The 17,985-nt window shown below is 65.0% G+C and overlaps 2 protein-coding genes across 2 annotated transcripts; one reads left to right on the top strand and one right to left on the bottom strand.

Moving 5' to 3' along the window:
* Positions 1-247: 247 nt before the first annotated feature.
* Positions 248-12,919, top strand: GNAI2 (G protein subunit alpha i2). Its single transcript, XM_084531275.1, has 9 exons — positions 248-410; positions 7,357-7,399; positions 7,879-8,020; positions 8,349-8,509; positions 10,436-10,564; positions 11,238-11,367; positions 11,564-11,717; positions 12,044-12,244; positions 12,350-12,919. Exons 1-8 carry the CDS (start codon positions 293-295, stop codon positions 12,232-12,234), a joined length of 1,068 nt encoding a protein of 355 aa, XP_084387401.1. The 5' UTR covers positions 248-292; the 3' UTR covers positions 12,235-12,244; positions 12,350-12,919.
* An 816-nt stretch (positions 12,920-13,735) lies between these two features.
* Positions 13,736-15,995, bottom strand: GNAT1 (G protein subunit alpha transducin 1; the record flags this gene model as incomplete). Its single annotated transcript, XM_084531110.1, has 8 exons — positions 15,880-15,995; positions 15,214-15,256; positions 14,979-15,120; positions 14,727-14,884; positions 14,513-14,641; positions 14,291-14,420; positions 14,062-14,215; positions 13,736-13,926 (listed from the first exon to the last, which is right to left on the bottom strand). The coding sequence occupies exons 1-8, from the start codon at positions 15,983-15,985 to the stop codon at positions 13,736-13,738; spliced, it is 1,053 nt and encodes a 350-aa protein (XP_084387236.1). The 5' UTR covers positions 15,986-15,995.
* Positions 15,996-17,985: the final 1,990 nt, after the last annotated feature.

Below are 17,985 nucleotides of genomic sequence, written 5' to 3'. Positions count from 1 at the left end.
CTACAGCTCCATGGCCCCATAGCCCCCACCCCGTGCACCCCCAGCCCCACTCCGCACCCTCCCACCCCCCCTTTTCCCGCGCCCATTGCCCCGCCCCTTTTCCCCCTTTCCCCGCCCCCTCCGTATAACCACGCCCTTAAAACCGACCACGCCCACTCCCCTCTAAGCCCCTCCCCTTCCCTCCAAGCCACGCCCCTTTCCCCTCCAGGCCCCGCCCCCCCGAGCCCCGCCCGCGCCGCGCCGCGCAGGGCAGGGCAGAGCCGGCGGAGCGCGGAGCGGAGGCGCCGCCGCCATGGGCTGCACCGTCAGCGCCGAGGACAAGGCGGCCGCCGAGCGCTCCCGCATGATCGACCGCAACCTGCGGGAGGACGGCGAGAAGGCGGCGCGGGAGGTCAAGCTGCTGCTGCTGGGTGAGCGGCGCCCCCCGACGGGCATCCCCATCCCCCCCCCCCCACCCTCCAACCTCCCCCCCGTGCGCCGCCCCCGCTGGCATCACCCCCTCATCCCCATCCCCGACCCCATCCCGGTACCCTTAGGGTACCCCCCCACCCCCAGCCGGACCCCCCCCTCCAGCCCCGGTATCGCCCCCCCCCCCCCGGTGCTTTCCTTCTCCTCCCCCCCCCTCCACCCCCGGGCATCCCCCGGCCGTGCCCCCGCCCTTCCCGTGGCTCCCCACCCCCTGCCCTCTTTTGGGGGCCGCCCCGCAGCCGCCCTGCGCTTCCACCCCCCCCATCTCCTGGGACCCCCCCTCGCAAAAGGGGCGCTGCTCCCCTCTCCCACCCCCTCGCCGTGCTGCCCCCACCCCAGCTCCGCCCATCCCGGGCACCCCCAAACCCCCCCGGCTCGGTGCGGGGCGCAGGGACCCCCCCACGCACCCCTTTCCTCTCCCCGATCCCCCTCGGGGCCACCCCGCGGTGCCGCTCCCCTAACGGGACCGGGACACAGGGGATGCTGTGCGGGGCCCTCTCCCCGCCTCGCTCACACGGCGTTCGCTCGTTTTTGGTGCTGCCACCCCTGGACCCCCCTCCATCCCCGGGGCACGGGAGGAGAGGAGAACCTCCCCATGGCTGCCTCTCGCCCGTCTTCTCGTCGCCCTCTTGGAGAGAGGAAGCCGAGAGCAGCAGGAAGTCATGGTGAAATCAGGCAGCCGCTTATTTGTGCAGCCGCCGCCTGCCCCGAGATGTCCGGAGGTACCGCTGGCTGCGAGGCTTCATCGCCGCCTTCTCGGCCCCATGCGCACCCCATCCCCGGAGCCGTCCCTCGCTGCTGCATAGGGATGGCTCTGGGGATTTTGGGGTGGGAGCTCGGGGCCGGGGGCTGCCCTCGCGCTGTGCGACCCGGCGGGAGGCACGGGCAGCCCCAGCCCCGCTCGTTTCCGGGGAGGGGAAGGCGCTGGCGGAGCGAAACCCCGCGGGTGTTGCAGGGCGGACACGTGGTGCCTCCGTCGCGTCGCGGCAGTGTGCCCGTCCTGGCCCCCCGTTATCTCCTCCCAGGTGGTGCTCAGGCACCCCGGGGGGCAGCCGGGTGCTCGGTGGCAGCGTGCCCCTGGTTTGGGATGGGTGATGTGGGAGCAGTGCTCGCTGCTCTCTGGCTAGGGGACCGAGGGGCAGCCGAGGGCGCACGGGGCACCCGCAGCGCTCCCCGGGGCTGGCCCTGAGGAGGAGCCGAGGAGGAGGGCAGTTATGGGCCAGTCCGGTTCTCTGATCTCAGTGGGTTTCCAAAACCAAAAACAGAGTGAAAACACTCTTTTATTATTATTATTATTATTATTTTCCTCCGCCTAGCAGCTGTTCAAGCACAAACAGTGCCGGAGCCCTCCGCTGCTATTGACCAATTTCTGAACCGTGCGCCCGGAAAATGCATCGGTGGATGCCCCGGGGTGGCACCTGCTGCTGCGGGGGTCCCGGGTGCTGCACAGGAGGAGCCGGGAGCCCCCCCGGCTGGGCAGGGTGACGGGAGCTGCCAGCCACCGCCAGCAGACGCCGCGGCTTCTGTGCGTGCTGGCGGGGCTCCCGGTGCTGCGCCCACAAATCAAAGCCCCTCAGTTGCCGCCTGGCGGCTCCTCCACCGCCGCGGGCGGGCTTCGCGCTGCCTCCCCCCGGCACGGGGAGATGTTCCTGGCTCCTTCTGCCCGGCGCGAGGCAGAAGTGAAACCCTCGGTGTTGCCGGATCCTCGCCGCTGCCAAAAGCGGTGCTGGGCGTGCGGGGCCACCGGCCCCTTCCTCCCTGATGGCTTTTTTTTTTTTTTTTTTTTCGTTTTCCGCCTGTTTTTGTGTTAGTTTGGTGAAGCAGACCCGGGTGCGCCTCGGGGCCTATCGCTGAGGGCAGGGCTTGCAGACAGCAGGAGAAATCCAGTTCAGAGGGAGAGCCCCCCCCAGCCTCGACCCACCCCTCAAACTCAGCAGGGTTTGGTTTGGGGTTCAGTGGGGAAGACGCGTGTGGCCCTCGGTGCTCCTGCCGCCTGTTCTGACGTGTCGCTGGTGGTAGACAAGCGGTACCCCGAGCGAGCAGTCCTGAAACCATTTTCTGCTTGTTTGGGATTAAGAAGGAAGAGGGATTTCTTGGCTGCCAGCTCTCAGGCCGGAGCACGGAGGTGATCCGTGCCTCTCACTCGGGTTTTGTGGGAAGCCCCCGCAGGCACCGCTGGCAAACCCAAACCCTTCCTGGAGCCCTCCCCGCGGGGAGCTGTGTGCTCTGTAGTGCCAGCTCGCACCCGGAGGCCTGTGGCGAGCTGACGGGGGAGCTGCGTGTGGCTTCGGGGTGCTGTCAAGGTGATGCCATCCCTTGGGGTGACGGTGGCTCCGTCCCGGGCTGCGTGCTGGCGGCGCCAGGCCCCGGGTTCACTCCCCAGCCGGGCCTTGCTGGGGAGGTGTCTGCGGCACCCGGGCTCAGCGACTTCTTCTGCTCGCACAAAAATAGAGGAAGGGAGGGACCAGCTGCGACTTTCGGCGGCGGCGTTTCCCCGGCGCTCACGGGGCTGCCGCTGGCTCGCGTGCCTGCGGGCGGCCGGCCCTGCAGCGCCTGCTCCTGCCTCGCTGCTTTTCCTTCCTCCCCGCCCTGCGCCGCTCTCCTCGCGGTGTGTGCGGGCAGGGGGAGGCAGCTGGGCCCGGTGGGGCTGCAAGCACCCCGGGGCAGTGCCCTCTGCTCCAACCTGTGCCACTCTGCGACCTGGGGGCAGCCGGCTGTGGGGTGGGGGCAGGTTGGGGAGCCCCCCGTGGGTGCTGGGTGTGCCCAGGCACCCAGCCTCGGCCTTGGTGCTTGCCCACGTCTGCAGATGTGTTGGTGACACGGGCGTGCAAACCTGCTGCAGGTTACAGAAGCCTCCCTGTGCAGCACCCAGGGGTGGGCACCGCTGGCCCTGTCCTGCCCCGGACATGGTCAGCTCGCTGCCCCGTGTCCCCGCAGGGGCACAAAGGACCCGGTGTCACCGCAGCCCCAGGAGCGAGGGCGTGAAGGTGCCGGGGGGATGGTGGGAGAGAGTCGCTGTTCTGGGATTTCAGTGGCAGAAAGCAAGAAGGAAAGTTTCTTGGTTCCTGGAAAAAAAGGCACAGGAATAGTTCTGTCCGGCTTGTAAACGTCAGCGTCCCTTGTCGGTGGCAGGGAGTTGTTCAGAAAAGCCGTTCCTGGCCCAGACACTCCTCCCCTGCTTGCTCCGAACATCCTTCCCGCAGAGGATTTTTTTTTTTGGTGTGCTTTCAGCACTTTTTGCCAGAAAGCCACAGGCTGAGTCGCGTCTCCATCGGCTGCCTGGAAGCGGATGGCGTGGCTGGATGCAGCTGCGGTCCGGCCCGTGCTGCGTGTCCCAGGTGCCCCCCAGGTGCCCTGCACCCCTTTTCAGCACCAATTCAGCGCCTTCAAAGCCAAGCTCCAGTGCTTGGCCTCCTGGGGTGGGCTGGAGGGGACATGCTGGGGTGTGATGGGGGCACAGGGGCTGCTGTCCCCTCCGCCCTCTGCTCCAAGCTCTGTGCAGGCAGCCCTGGCACGGTGCTGTCCCCTCTGCCCTCGCAGCACCTGTGGGGGGGTTCGTGGGGACCCCCGGGTGGCAGCACCCACCCGGCTCCCCTGGGGCTGGCAGGGCCCTCCTGGAGAGCGGCCAGCTCTGTGCAGCAGTCAGATGGCCGCTTGGAAAAACACTCGGCGTTGCTGTGGCTTTTTTTTTTTTCTTACATGCAATTATTTTTAAAGCAATTTTCCATCTATTTTAGATAGCAAGGAAAATGTCGAGGGGAATCTTTTTTTTTTTTTTTTTAAGTCTTTTTCTTAGGTGACTACGCTTTTAATGCAGAGCTTTGAAAATCCCATTCAATGGCCAGTCCGAGGGACCAGTCCCTCGCCTGCCTGAGGGGTGCATCCTGGTGGCTGCCCAGGGCTGGGGATGTTTTCCAGCCCTGCTCCTAGTGATGCTGGGGTCTCCAAACTCTGGGGCTCTCCAAAAGGAAGCCGGATCCGCAGCCGAACAAGTTTCTCCTCGGCTGGGAGGCTGCGTTTTGGAGCTGGCCATCTGCTTGCTTACTTTTAAAATTTTAAAAGATTATTTTCAACGGGGAAAAGCAGCCCAGGAGCACGCGCTCTCCTCCTATTTTTGTAGGACAGTCTGGGAATGAGCGTGGTCGTGTCCCAGCGGCCGTGATCCGGGCCAGGCCCGGCCGTAAAAAGGGCACGGGTGGCAGCATCGCGCCTCCATCCCCGGGGGCTGTGGGCAGTGCGCAGGCTGGGGACCCTCTGGAGTGCACCGGGTGGTGTGGGGGCACCGGGTGGGCTGTTCGGGCCAGGCAGGAGCGTCCTTCCTCACCGTGGGGATGATGCCCCTCTCTGGAAGCGCGTGCACTTGCCTGGCCCCCTGTCCCGTGGTTGTGTCACGGCTGGTGGCCGGTACCTTCCTCGGGTACCGTGGTCAGGGGGGAGCTCCCAGCCCAGCCCCGAGGCTGGGCTGCTCGGCAGCAGCTTCCAGGGGCGCCCTGAGCCCTTGTGCTGTCCGTGTGGGGTTGTGAGGGGGTGGTTTGGCTCCCTGCACCCGCCTGGCATCGTGAGACTGCTGCGTGGTGTCCCTGTCCCAGCTGCTGGCTGCGTGCTGGCGGCAGCACCTGGTCACACTGAGTGTAGCTCCTCAGGCAATTACTGGTTCATTAGGGAAAGGAGGTGATTTGGAAGGGAAATTGGAGGGGGAGGCTCATTGCGGTGATCCCGGTGTCCAGCCTGAGGGCTCTGCCCGTGCCGAGCGGTGCCCAGGTCTGGAGGCCCCATCCCGCCCCGCGCTGGCACCCCCACCTCTGCAGGCACTGCTCGGGCTGGGATTAGGCTGTCAGAGTTAATGAGGTACTAAAGTGCTCCTGCTAAATACGGATTACGAAAGGGAAAAATGCCTTCCCCGCAGCTAACGTGACTCAACGCTCCGCTTGAAAACCGGCTCCGCACGCGTGCGCTGGAGGCCGGGCTCCGTCCCTCCCTGCGCTCCTCCTGCCGTGGGCCGTGCTGCAGGCGAGGGTCACGTCTGGGGAGCAGCTGTGGGGCCCTGGAGGCTGTGGGGAGAGGAGAGCAGCGATGTGCAGGCAGGGAGCGGGCTGGCTGTGCAGCCCCCGCCACAGGGACACCTCTACGGGCTGCAAGAGTGGGATTTGGGGGCGCTTGGGGTGCGTGGGGACGATGCTTGATGCCCTACGCCAGCTCCTGCTGTCACGGTGTCCCCGCATGGGGCTGGCACTGATGTTGCTCCCAGGACCCTTCTCCGTGTGTGGGGTGCTTGCATGGCCTGGGGTCCCCTGGGGCTGGCACTGTCCCTGCGTGGGGACCTGCCCTGCGCCGTGGCCCTGCAGCCAGCCTGTCTGAGCAGGGATTTTCCGCGCAGCGTGGCTGGCTGCGGGGATCCTTTTCCAAAGGAGACGGCCTTCGGAGACGGGGGGAAGCTCTGGGTGGAAAGAAAGAAAGAAACCCGATCCGCCTCTCCAAACCAAGTACAGTTTTATTTCCGTCGGGTCAAGCCTGCGAGGTTCCAGCCAAATTGTGTATTTTGGGCCAAATGAGAAACACGTGTCATCCGCGGAGCCCCGTAACCAAAGAAAGATGCCGCAGATGCGTGCTGGGTTCTGCCTTGGGTGCGGGGTGCTGCTGCCTCGTGGCCCTGCGGCACGGGCTGGGGATAGAGGGATGCTCTGCCTGGAAGGCTCCAGGGTGTGACCCTCGCTGCTGGCACTCAGCTTTGGGGACAGCAGTTGGGGTTAAGAAGGACGGTGGCTTCAGGGACTTGGATGGGAGAGAGCAGCGGCAGCGTGGGAGGTGCGATAGGGGACACCTGGGGCAAGAGCCAAGAAAAGGCTCGCAGCAGCCACAAGTGCGGTGCCGCCGCGTTTTCGCAAGAGCAGAGCAGCTGAAGCAGGCAGCGGGCTCCTGGTGCCGTGGTGAGCTTATAACCCCTGTGTGGCCTCGTTGTACCTGGGCTGCATGGGGCCACGGTGCTCCCCACGAGGGCACACGGCTGTCACCCGTGCAGAAGGTGACGTTTGCCCGTGCCCCGCCAGCCGCCTTGCTCCCTGCTGCTGCGTCTCAGCCGCAACCACGAGCTGTGCTTTTGCAGGTTAATTTTAGCATAATCTCCACTTTTTGAGCTCCTCTGTAATCTCTCTTCCCCCTCTGTGGCCAGCGGCGGAGCAGCCCTGCCGTTGGCTGCTTGGGGCCCTCTTTAAGGGCGGCTCTGTGGCCACCGGGACCTTCCAGCAGTGCCCGGGGTGCGAGCAGCCCATGTGGCAGGGGGCTGGGGCCAGGTCTGAAGCGTGGCCTGGGCTGGGGGATCCCCATGGAGGGCTGGAAGAGGCTTTCCCAGCTGCCGTGCTGCTGGGACCTCACACCGGAGGACCCTAGGGCTTGCATCCCACCTGACTTTGCCATCGGCATCCCCCCAGGGGTGCTGCTCGAAGCCCCTGCGCAGGGGGATTGCTCCGGGCCGTTGTCCCAGCCCAGAGAAGGGACAAGGGATGGGCAGCGTCCCTTCGAGCTTCCCCTTTCAGCTTCCCCTTTCAGCAGCCAGGATGACTTCACTCCTTCCGCCCTCCCGGCCCCGGGGAGGGACAGCCTGGTGCGAGCTGCACGTCCCCTCTTCTCGGGGTGGTGGCGGAGCTGCCACCGAGGGTGACACATCCCCGGCCGATGCCAAACCTGCCTGGGTTTTTCCCAGCCATGCCGATGACCCTGGGTGTCACAGAACGGCCCTGTGCTGGGTTCTGTCCCCCCAGCCTTGCTCTCCTGTCGCTGTAGTGCCGCCGGGGTCCCAGCGTGTGGTGGGGTATCCATGGTGGCAGGGGGATCCCTGGCTTCAGGCTGCAGCTCACAGCTCATCTGTGTGTCTGTCCCCTTCCTCCGCAGGTGCCGGCGAGTCTGGGAAGAGCACCATCGTCAAACAGATGAAGTGAGTAGTCCGCAGGCCTGCCCCGTCCCTCCCAGCACCCCAAAGACTGGTTATGGCTGTCCCAAATGTCCCCAGCGCCCCTGCCACCAGGCTAGTGCCAGCGGGGGCAGTAACCCAGCGCGCTCTCCTTTGAATATTTCATCAGCGTGTGGTTAGAGGAGGCGGTGAGCTCGGGTGCCTGTGGCTGTGCCGAGTGCCACCGTGAAAGCCAATACCTGACGGGGAGGAGCGGGGCTGCTGGGGACGTCCCCATCCCTGGTGGGGCACCGTGGGTGCTGCCAGGCTGTCCCCAGCACGAGGAAAGGCTCCGAGCTGGTGGTGCTGTCTGCTGGGGTACTGCAGCGCTGAGCGTGTCCTCGGTGTCTATCTGAGGTGGTGCCGGAGCTGGAGCAGCTTCCCAGGCTTGAAGAGGCTGTGGGAAGCCCCCGGCTGCTGGCACCACGCTCAGGGCAGAGCCTGACCCTGTCCCCTGCCCCCAGGATCATCCATGAAGATGGCTACTCGGAGGAGGAGTGCCGGCAGTACAAAGCCGTGGTCTACAGCAACACAATCCAGTCCATCATGGCCATCATCAAGGCCATGGGGAACCTGCAGATTGACTTCGGGGATTCCTCCAGAGCGGTGCGTGCCCCCGTGTGTGTCCCAGCCCCTCTGGGGAGCAGAAGCTGCCAGCGCTGAACCTGGGCTCAGGGTGGCCCTGCCCAAGCTCTGCTGTCCCCTGGGCTGTGACCTCCTGGCCCTGAAGATAGGGTGGGGGGACCCAAAGCATAAACAGTAGGAGGAAAGGGGAAAGCCACGGGCTTCCTGGGTTGGGAGAGGTGATTTTTGCCCATCCTGAGTTTTTTTTTTTTTCCTGCGGGTGTCTACAATGGGCAGCCTTGGCATGGGGTGGTGTCCCCAGGGCTTGCGGAGTGTGGCAGAGCTGACACCCGGCCCTGTTCTCCCACAGGACGACGCTCGCCAGCTCTTTGCGCTCTCCTGCGCTGCGGAAGAGCAGGGCATCATGCCCGAGGACCTTGCCAACGTGATCCGGAGGCTGTGGGCTGACCACGGGGTCCAGGCCTGCTTTAACCGCTCCCGCGAATACCAGCTGAACGACTCCGCCGCCTAGTGAGTACCCTTCTTCCTTCTCTCCTTCTTTCGGTGGGGTTTAGGAGCAGGTTTGGGGCTGTGCCCCCCGTCACGTACTCACACCAGGTCCCTGCAGTGTCCCCGCTCCCCAGCCGGGACCCTCCTTTCCGGGCTCGGGCCCCTCATCCCCCTCCGTGCTGGGTGCAGGTTTTCTTCGCATGGGTGTTGCTCCCAGCTCTGGTTCACCTTGCAAGAAGATGGTTAGCGCTGAATTTCCTCCTGGGTAGAGGTTTTCTGTTTTTTTTTTGTTTTGTTTTTGTTTCCCCCCTCCTTGCTATGGTTGTTTAAATGGGAAGGGAAGAGCCCGGCGAGATGGCTCTGCTATCCAGCGACCAGGGGTTCCTCCTGGTCATTTCTCCCCCACGGCTGTTTGCATAGGGAGTGAGTAACCACAGGGGGAAAAACCCCAAAGAAATGTGGGGATGCTTGTTCTGAGTGGGATGCACAAGATAGCTTCTTCAGTTGGTTGTTTTTTTTTTTTTTTTTTTTTTTTTTTCCAAATGAGTTAATGTGGGAAAAAATCGGCATTATGCTAGCGTATTAGCTGGCAAACTCGTGCTTAGATAGGTAAATTGACTGCATCTGGTTCAATTTATCCCTAAAGAGATTTATTAAATAAGTTAAGCTGCCTAAAGCATGATCGCTCTTCTGCGCTGGGATCACCAGCGGGAACGATGCCGGAGAGCCGACTGCCGGAGGAGACACAGCAGTGGCAGCCCTGTGCTCGGTCACAGGCACCCGCCACGTTCGGTCCCTCTGGCAGAGGCTCCAGCCCAGAGCCTCTCCGCTGTCCCTACAGCTCCGGGGACGCTGAGACCCGCAATTCACGCACGTGTGTCTTCCAAAGGGATCGACCTAGCAGCGTTCGTGCCACACCCAGCGTGCTACGAGTGTCGGGCTAGTGTTAATGAAGAGACTACTTTAGCTCACGCCAGCGAGCTGCGGCCTCGGCCTTCACCCCGTGGGCCGGGGGCGATGCCCGCGGGCACTGCACCATGCGGGGCTGGGGACACCGCAGCTGCGGGGCGTGGAGCTGGTGGCGCAGGCTGGGCGCTGGGTCCGAGCACCGAGCACCGCCGCGGCCCTGCCTCCCCAGCGCTGGTTTCCTGTTTTTGTGTCAGCCGGAGGCCGGCTGCGTTTCCGGCTGTTTTCGAGCGCGCCGGGGAGGTGCGGCCTGGCTCCGGCTGCGCCCGCGCTGCACCACCCGCACCCACCCCAGCGCCCCCCAGCCCCGCGCCTACCACCGCGGCTGTGGTGCCTGCGAGCTCGGCGCGGCTCTCCCCAGATTACGGGGGGGGGCACCTAATTCTCCCGGGGGAAGCAGCCTGCTTATCGTAACCCAATTAACTTGAGCCGGAGCGATTAAAGCTGGCGGCCGCTCCGGCGAGGAGCGGGGACGTCCCTACCGGGAGCCGAGGCCTGTGCCCGTTTCCTCCGGGGGGGGATGAAGCCCTTTGTGTTTGCTTTTTTTTTTTTTTTTTTTTTTTGTGACTGTAAATGGCACGGCGCCAGAAATTGTTTCCGCTGGCGCTGTGGCCCGTTGCCGTGGCGATGAATACTTTCCTCTTTCCGTTCCCCCCCCCTTCCCTCCCCGCCGCGAGCCGGGGAAGCGTTACGGCTGCGCGGGCCCCGGTGCCGTGGCCTTGTCTCCCTGCGTCCCCCGTGTCCCTGCTGCTGCGTCATCGAGGGGGCTGGTGGCTCCCTGGGGGGCTGCACGGCCCTGTCCCCGTGTTCCCAGCCCGTAAGGGGTCTCTGGGCTATGGATGGGGGGTGTCTGCATGCTGGGGGCTTGGCGTTGCCCAGCCCGGTTGGTGCCTGGTGCCACCCCTGGGATGTCCCCCAGCAAGCGGGATGTCCCCTGCCCCACCACCCGGCTTACACAGCGCCCTTCTGCTCCCTCCCCAGCTACCTGAATGACCTGGAGAGGATAGCCCGGGCCGACTACATCCCCACCCAGCAGGATGTGCTGCGGACCAGGGTGAAGACCACCGGCATCGTGGAGACCCACTTCACCTTCAAGGACCTCCATTTCAAGTACGCCCAGCCCTTCCGCAGACACGAGCCCTCTTCCCCTGGCTGAATACTGCTTGGGTGCTGGGGCCAGCGTGCCCCAGCCCTGCTGGTGTGCGGGGCTGGTGCTGAGCTTCTGGTGGTGGTGATGTTGGGGTTGCTCTGGGATTGGGATGGGAGCACATCTGCCGAAACGCCCGCCTCAACCGAGGCTGTGCGGTGGCTGTTCCACACCGCTCCAGGGCTTGGAGGAGCCAGCAGAGACAGGCAGAATGGGTTCAGGGCCCCTGGGTGGGGGTTTTGGGGCACAGCAGGGATGAAACCCCTCCAGCAGCCAAGCAGTCAAAGATCTGTAAGTGGAGGATGCAGCGCTGCCGCCAGGCTCTGCTCCGTGGAGCCAGGGCATCCTCTGGTGCCCAGAGTGGGAGAGGCACCTGGTGCGCTTCATCCCGTCCATCCTCCCATAGCTACGTCCCCAGCTCTAGCCCAAACCCAGCAGCACCCACTTGGGGTCTGCAGGGTCATCTTTGGAGGTGGGCACAGGGCCGTGACACCTCCAGGCACGGGCGGCCTGATCCTGCCCCTGTTTGCCCTTCGCTGGACACCTTCTTCTGGGTCTGCTGGGGAAACTGAGGCAGGGCTGGGGGTGCTGGTGGGGCCGGGAGTGCTGCCTGCCCACGCTGCCCCTGCTCCGCAGGATGTTCGACGTGGGCGGCCAGCGCTCGGAGCGCAAGAAGTGGATCCACTGCTTCGAGGGGGTGACGGCCATCATCTTCTGCGTGGCCCTCAGCGCCTACGACCTGGTGCTGGCAGAAGACGAGGAGATGGTAAGTTGAAGGGGGGTGGACATCCAGGTTTGGGGTGGTCCAGGTTTGGGGTGCCCTCTCCAGGAGGCCCCTGTGCAGTGTCAGACCCCGTGCTCTGCTCTGGTGGCCACCAGTGTCCCAGCCCAGCCTGGTGGCCAAATGGAAGGCTGGCGGCACGGTGCCTGCCCCTGCCTCACACGGTGCTGTCCCCTGCCAGAATCGGATGCACGAGAGCATGAAGCTGTTCGACAGCATCTGCAACAACAAGTGGTTCACGGACACGTCCATCATCCTCTTCCTCAACAAGAAGGACCTCTTCGAGGAGAAGATCGTGCACAGCCCCCTGACCATCTGCTTCCCCGAGTACAGCGGTACGGAGCCGGCAGCAGCGGCTGCGTGGGGCTTCCCCTGCCAGGGGAGGCTGGCGGTGGGCTGGGCAGCGGTGGTCCCTGCCCAAGAAGCCTTTGGGGCTCTGTAGTGAATCCTTAGGGCTGGAGGGGTGTCCCCGCAGTGCGTGGGGGGGGTCCTGATATGGCCATCATGCCACATGGCCCTGGGGAGCAAAGCGTGGGGTTTGGTGGCGTGTGGGGTGCTGTGGGGCTGGGTGGGTTTGGGGTTAGCCCAGGGGGGTGAGGGTGGCTCTGCCGCTGCTGTGTGGTGCCGTGGGGCATCCCCAGCCTCGCCTTCCCCTCTCCAGGTGCCAACAAGTACGACGAGGCAGCCGGCTACATCCAGAGCAAGTTCGAGGACCTGAACAAGCGGAAGGACACCAAGGAGATCTACACGCACTTCACCTGCGCCACCGACACCAAAAACGTGCAGTTTGTCTTTGATGCCGTCACCGACGTCATCATCAAAAACAACCTGAAGGACTGCGGGCTCTTCTGAGGGTGGCGAGGTGGGTGCCAGCAGGGACAGGAGGAGCACTGCCCTCAGCCCTGTGTCCCCCCCGACCCCTGTCCCCAGCCCCGGTCCTGCTCACGGGTCTCTCTCTCTCCCTTAGGCCGTGCCGACGAAGGAAGGAGCGCGCTGCCCAGCGATTTCTGCTTCTCCTCTTTGGTTTCATCCCCCCCCCGGCCCCAATTTCCCCCTAAAGAGACATTCTGGTGACGACTGTGGCAGTGGGGTGGGAGTGCGCTGCCCGTGGTGCCCAGCCTGGGGCCATCCCCACCGTCCCCTACAGCCGCCAGTCCCTCCGTCCTCCCCCCCGTGTCCCCCCCCTTGGCCAGTGGGGCCGGGGGCAGGGGCTTTTCCCTCGTGGTTGCTAACCAGTCACCCCAGCCCCTTTTTTTTATTGGGTTCCAGGAAATCACTTCTGCACCGTTTACATCCAAAAAAGTCGTGCCCGGGGGGTGCCGCGGGGCTCCCACCACCGCAGGGGCCGGTGAAGGGACCCCCACCCCCCCATGAGGAGCCACGACTGATAACATTCCTTTTAAAAAACAGAAAAGACAAAAAAAAAAAAAAAAAAACACAAAAAACCAAACCCAAACCCACACACCGACACACACACACACACAGAGCTTGGTTTACGTTGCTTTTTAAAGAAACCTTTTTAAGAAACTATTTAAAAGCGTCAAGTGCTAAGTGGTCGCGTCGTCTTGGTGCAGGTAATGCCGAAACCGTGTGCCTTGTGTGGGGGGGGCCCCTCCGGCGCACGGGGGGCTGCGTGCCCCCCCCCTCCCACCCCCCCTTGTCCGGCGCTGGGCCAGGGGGAGAGGGCGGCCGCCCCCCCCCCCCCCCACGGCCCTCTCTAATAGAGCCTAGTGCATAGGGCTAGCTGCGCTGGCGGGGGACACCCTGCTGTACAGAGCAGCCCCCCCCCCTATTTCCCTCCCCAGCTCTGTCCCCCGTTTTCCCCCCCCCTTTCCCCTCCCCCAGGAGCCAGGCCCCGCTTTTCCCACGGGATGTTTTACCGAATTGTTCACGTGGTTTGAAATAATAAAATGTAGAAAGAAAAAAAAAAAAGAATGCGCCCCCCCCCTCCCTCGATGTGGCTGCTTTCCTCCTCCCTGGGGAGGGACTCGGGGGCTGAAGGGGGGGAGCGGAGATGCAGGAGGGGACTCCTAGGGGTGGGAACTATGGACTGGGAGCCCCCCCAGGTTGTCCCCATGTTTTTGGGGGTCCCCCAGCAGCGCTGGCTCCCCCTTTGCTGGGGAGGTGCTACCCAAGGACCCCCAAGCCCCCAGTGTCACCCACGGTGCTTGCAGGCGGGGGGGGGTGACCTCGGGGAGGGGACAGGGCTGTGGCCAAATGCCCGGGGGGGCTCTGGAGCTGCGCAGGTCACATCGCCGGCATCTGGGGACGAGCAGAGGTGGTGGCAGAGGGGGGTTAGGGGCACCAGCGGGGTGTGGGAGGGGGGTGGGAGGGGGTTGGTGGGGGCCGGGGCTCAGAAGAGCCCGCAATCCTTGAGGTTCTCCTTGATGATGATGTCGGTGACGGCGTCGAAGACGAACTTGACGTTCTCGGTATCGGTGGCACAGGTCATGTGCGAGTAGATCTCCTTCACGTCCCGCCGCATGTTCAGCTCCAGGAACTGCAGCTTGATGTAGTTGCCGGCGTCGTCGTAGGTGTTGGGACCTGGTAGCAAGGCAGGGCCGTGTGTCCCCCCCCAAACCCCTTCCCAGTGGGTGCCCCTCAAAGGGGGGCTGGCACCTGAAGCTTCACCACCCCCCTCGTGGCCTGCCCCCGGCGGAGGAGCCACGGCCGCCTCACCGTCATAGTCGGGGAAGCAGATGCTGAGGTGGGCCTTCTTGATCTTCTCCAGGAAGACGTCCTTCTTGTTCAGGAAAAGGACGATGGAGGTGGTGGCGAAGTAGCGGTGGTTGCAGATGCTGTTGAAGAGGTGCAGGCTCTCGTGCATGCGGTTCTGTGGAGGGACACGGCCCCATTAGCCCCATTTCAGCCCCCTCTGCCCCCCCCAACCCCCAGCACGGCCACTCACCACTTCGTCGTCCTCCACCAGGACCATGTCGTAGGCGCTGAGGGCCGCGATGAAGATGATGCAGGTCACCCCCTCGAAGCAGTGGATCCACTTCTTGCGCTCTGAGCGCTGCCCGCCCACGTCGAACATCCTGGGCAGGACCAGGAGGGCTCAGCACGCCCCCCCCCACCCCCTGACCACCCCCACGCTGGGCAAGGGGGGCAGGGGGTGCTCCACCCCTACCTGAAGTTGAGGTCCTTGAAGGAGAACTGGGTCTCGATGATGCCGGTGGTTTTGACACGGGAGCGCAGCACGTCCTGCTCCGTGGGGACGTAGCCGGGGGTCACCAGGCGCTCCAGGTCCGACAGGTAGCTGCCCAGGCACACCGCGGGCATCAGACATCTCCCACCAGGGGCTGCACCCACGGGTGCCCCCCTGCCCTCCCCCCAGCACGTACTATCCAGCCGAGTCGTTGAGCTGGTACTCGGAGGCACGGTCGAAGCAGGCTTGGATGCCCGCGTCCTTCCAGAGCCGCCCGATGATGTCTGACATCTCCTTGGGCATGGTGCCCTCCTCGATGGTGTCCGAGAGGTGCAGCAGCTTGCGGGCGTCATCCTGCGCGGGACAGGGACTCAGCAGGGTCAGGGGGGGACAGTGACTCATTTTAGGGGTGGGGGGGTCCCTGTGTCCTGTGCTGAGTGCCCCTCACCTGGCGGGCCGAGTCTCCGTACTGGATGTTGAGGGTGCTCATGGCCCGCACTATGGCCAGCATGGACTGCAGCGTGTTGCTGTAGATGATGGCGATGAACTCCAAGCATTCCTCCAGCGAGTAACCGTCCTGGTGGATAATCCTGGCCGGGACGGGGGGCACGGGGCTGAGCTGGGCACCGAGGGGTGTGGGGAACCCGTGGGCTGCCCCCCACCAGCCTTCCCCCAACACTTACTTCATCTGCTTGACGATGGTGCTCTTCCCCGACTCCCCTGCCCCTGTGGAGGCAAAGCAGGGTCACAGCGGTGGTCGCCTTTTTTTGGGGGGGGGCTGCGTGCACAGCAAAGCATCCTGCAGCCCCCGGGCGGGGAGGGGGTCACGGTGGGGTCTGGGAGGGCTCTGGGGTTGTGCTGATGCTGCAGCCCCAAGGATAGGGCAATGGGAGCTGTGGGGGGCTCATCTGGGGACATTCTGGGGGGACCGGGGTTGGGATGGGGGCACGGTGTGGCAGTGCAGGGGGGGAACACCCTGGGCTGGGACATGGGGGGAGACAGCACCCGTGGGAGCACTGAGCACCAGTGGGGGAACTGGGAGGGACCCGAAGTGCTGGGGGGGCACAGGGGGAGACCCCGGAGCTGGAGCCGTGGCTGGGAGGGATTTGGGGGTGCCTCAGAGCAGCAGGGGGCTGGGGTGGTTTTAGGGATGTCCAAGAGTGTGTATGGGGTGCTTGGGGGGATAGAGGGCAGTCTGTAGGATGAGCTGGGTGAGTTTAATGGGTGCCGGGGATCTTGGGGCTGCTGGGTGGGCTGCGGGGCTGCAGCACAGGAGGTTTGGGCACCCCCTCCCCAAAACCCTGACCCCCCCCCCCCAACCAACCCCTCACGAGGCCGTGCCCGCCTACCCAGCAGCAGCAGCTTGACGGTCCTGGCATCCTTCTCAGCGTCCTCCTTCAGCTTCTTCTCCAGCTCGCGTGAGTGCTTCTCCTCAGCGCTGGCCCCGGCGCCCATCCTCGCCTCCGCCGCCCGCCGGCTCGCCCGCTCGGTGGAGGTCAGCACCAGGACGGGCAGCGTGCGCCAGCCCCCCGACGCCTCCAGCGCTCGCCCACCGCCCGACTGCTGCCGCCGCCGCTGCCGCCGCCGCCACCCCAAGTGGGCCAAGGACGGGGACAAGGAGCTCGGCTTAAGCCAGGCCCCGGATAAAACCCCCGAAATCTGCCCCGGGCTGAGCTCAGCAATCCCCTGGCTCCCAGCGTCAGCGCTTCTGCCACGGGGAAGGGCGGTGGGGTGAGGGGGGGGGCACCCAGCTGTCCCCGCCGTGGGTGTGGGGACGGGGTCTTGCTGTCCCCAGGCCGGCCCCGTGGATGTGGTGGCCCCGTGGCGGGGGTGTCCCTGTTGTCCCCAGGCTCACGGTGGTCCTGCCCTCCCTCCCCAGGCTCCCTCGCAAGCCATCCAAGCGCCCCCCCCGACGTTCCCAGCACCCCACCCGTGTCCCTTTCCACCCCCCCCCCAGTGGTGTTCCCAGTGTTCCCCTCTTGCACTCCCAGTGCCCCCAGCAGGCCCAGTGCCACCCCTCTTGGTGTCCCCAGGACCCCTCCCGCACCACCAGGGACCCCATTTCCACCCCCTTCCCCCAGTAACATCCCCCAGTACCCTAAGGGGAAACCCCAGTGCCCCCCAGTACCCCCAGGGACACCTCGGGGACCTCGCTGTGTCCCCTCCCTGCTGTCCCCAGCAGCTCCCTGTGCCCTGTGTCCCCCAGCCCCGTGTCCCCTGTCCCCCCCCACCCCTCGCTGTCCCCGCTGTGCCCCCCCCGGCCCCGCCGACGCCGACCCCTGGGCTCCTGCAGCGCCGATCCCGGCCGCCAGGGGGCGGAAGGACCCAGCACAGCCCCGTACAGCCCAGTATAGACCAGTACAGACCAGTACGGTCCCGTACAGCCCCGTACAGCCCAGCACAGTCCAGTACAGCCCCATACAGCCCAGCGCTTCCCTAGTATGGCCCAGAACTGCCCAGTCCATCCCAGTACCACACGCACTGCCCCCGGCACCAGCCAGAGAGCCGTCCATACTGCCCATTAACACCCACCACCACGCTCCCAGTACCACCCAGTACTGGATCCCAGTACCAGAGCCCACAGCCCCGGTCCTTCCCCCAGTACCAACCCCGAGTGCCCCCAGTGGTGCCCCCCAGCACCACCCAGTACTGCGCCCCTGTGCCCCCAGCACGACCCCCTACCATGCGGTGCCCTGGTCCCCTCCCTGTCCCCCTCCTCACCCCCCCCTGTGCTCAGTGACCCCCCCAGCTGCCTGCTCCCTGTCCCCAACAGAGCACACGCAGGCGCCCGCATCCATCCCAAAGCCAGCATTTATTTGGGCGTGCTCCCGGCTGCAGGGGGGGGACACGATGCACGTGGTCGTCCCCACACTCACCTACAACTATTTACAACGCCCAGCAGTGGGCAGGGTGCTCCAGCAGCACCCATGGGTGCTGGAGTCCACCCCACTGCAGCCCTGTCTCACCCCTCCTGGATGTGCCCCCCCCACCATGGCACGGGTCCTGTCCCCAGAGGGGGCCGAGGCCACGTCCCCGTGCCCGCAGCCACCTCGCCCAGCCTGGTCCTAAAAAACTGAAGAGGGGTGGGTGGGGAAACTGAGGCACCGAGGCCAGGGGCGGGCTGTTTGCCCAGTGCCACCTCTCCCCCTGTCCCTGCTTTGTCCCCCCTGCCCCTGCCTTGTCCCCTGCTGTACCCCCAAGGGCATCATCCCCTCGCGACCCAAACCCTGGCACTCAGCCCTCGGTGGTACAAGCCGGGATCCTGGACCCCAAGGGGCTTGGGGGGGGCACAGGGAGGGAGGATGCAGGATGCAGCCCCCCCCAGAGTCCTCGGTGCCGGGAGGTGATGCTCGTGTCACCGAGTGGCTATGTACAACCTGCAAATAAATACCGCTGTGGGTGGGGGGCCTGGGGGGGGGGCGCGCATGCATGCGTGTCTGCCTGCATGTGTGTGT

Source organism: Aythya ferina, assembly GCF_964211825.1.
Source record: "Aythya ferina genome assembly, chromosome: 10".
Lineage (NCBI taxonomy): Eukaryota > Metazoa > Chordata > Aves > Anseriformes > Anatidae > Aythya > Aythya ferina.
Note: the sequence above shows the minus strand (reverse complement) of the source record. Positions and strands in the feature narration are given on the sequence as shown.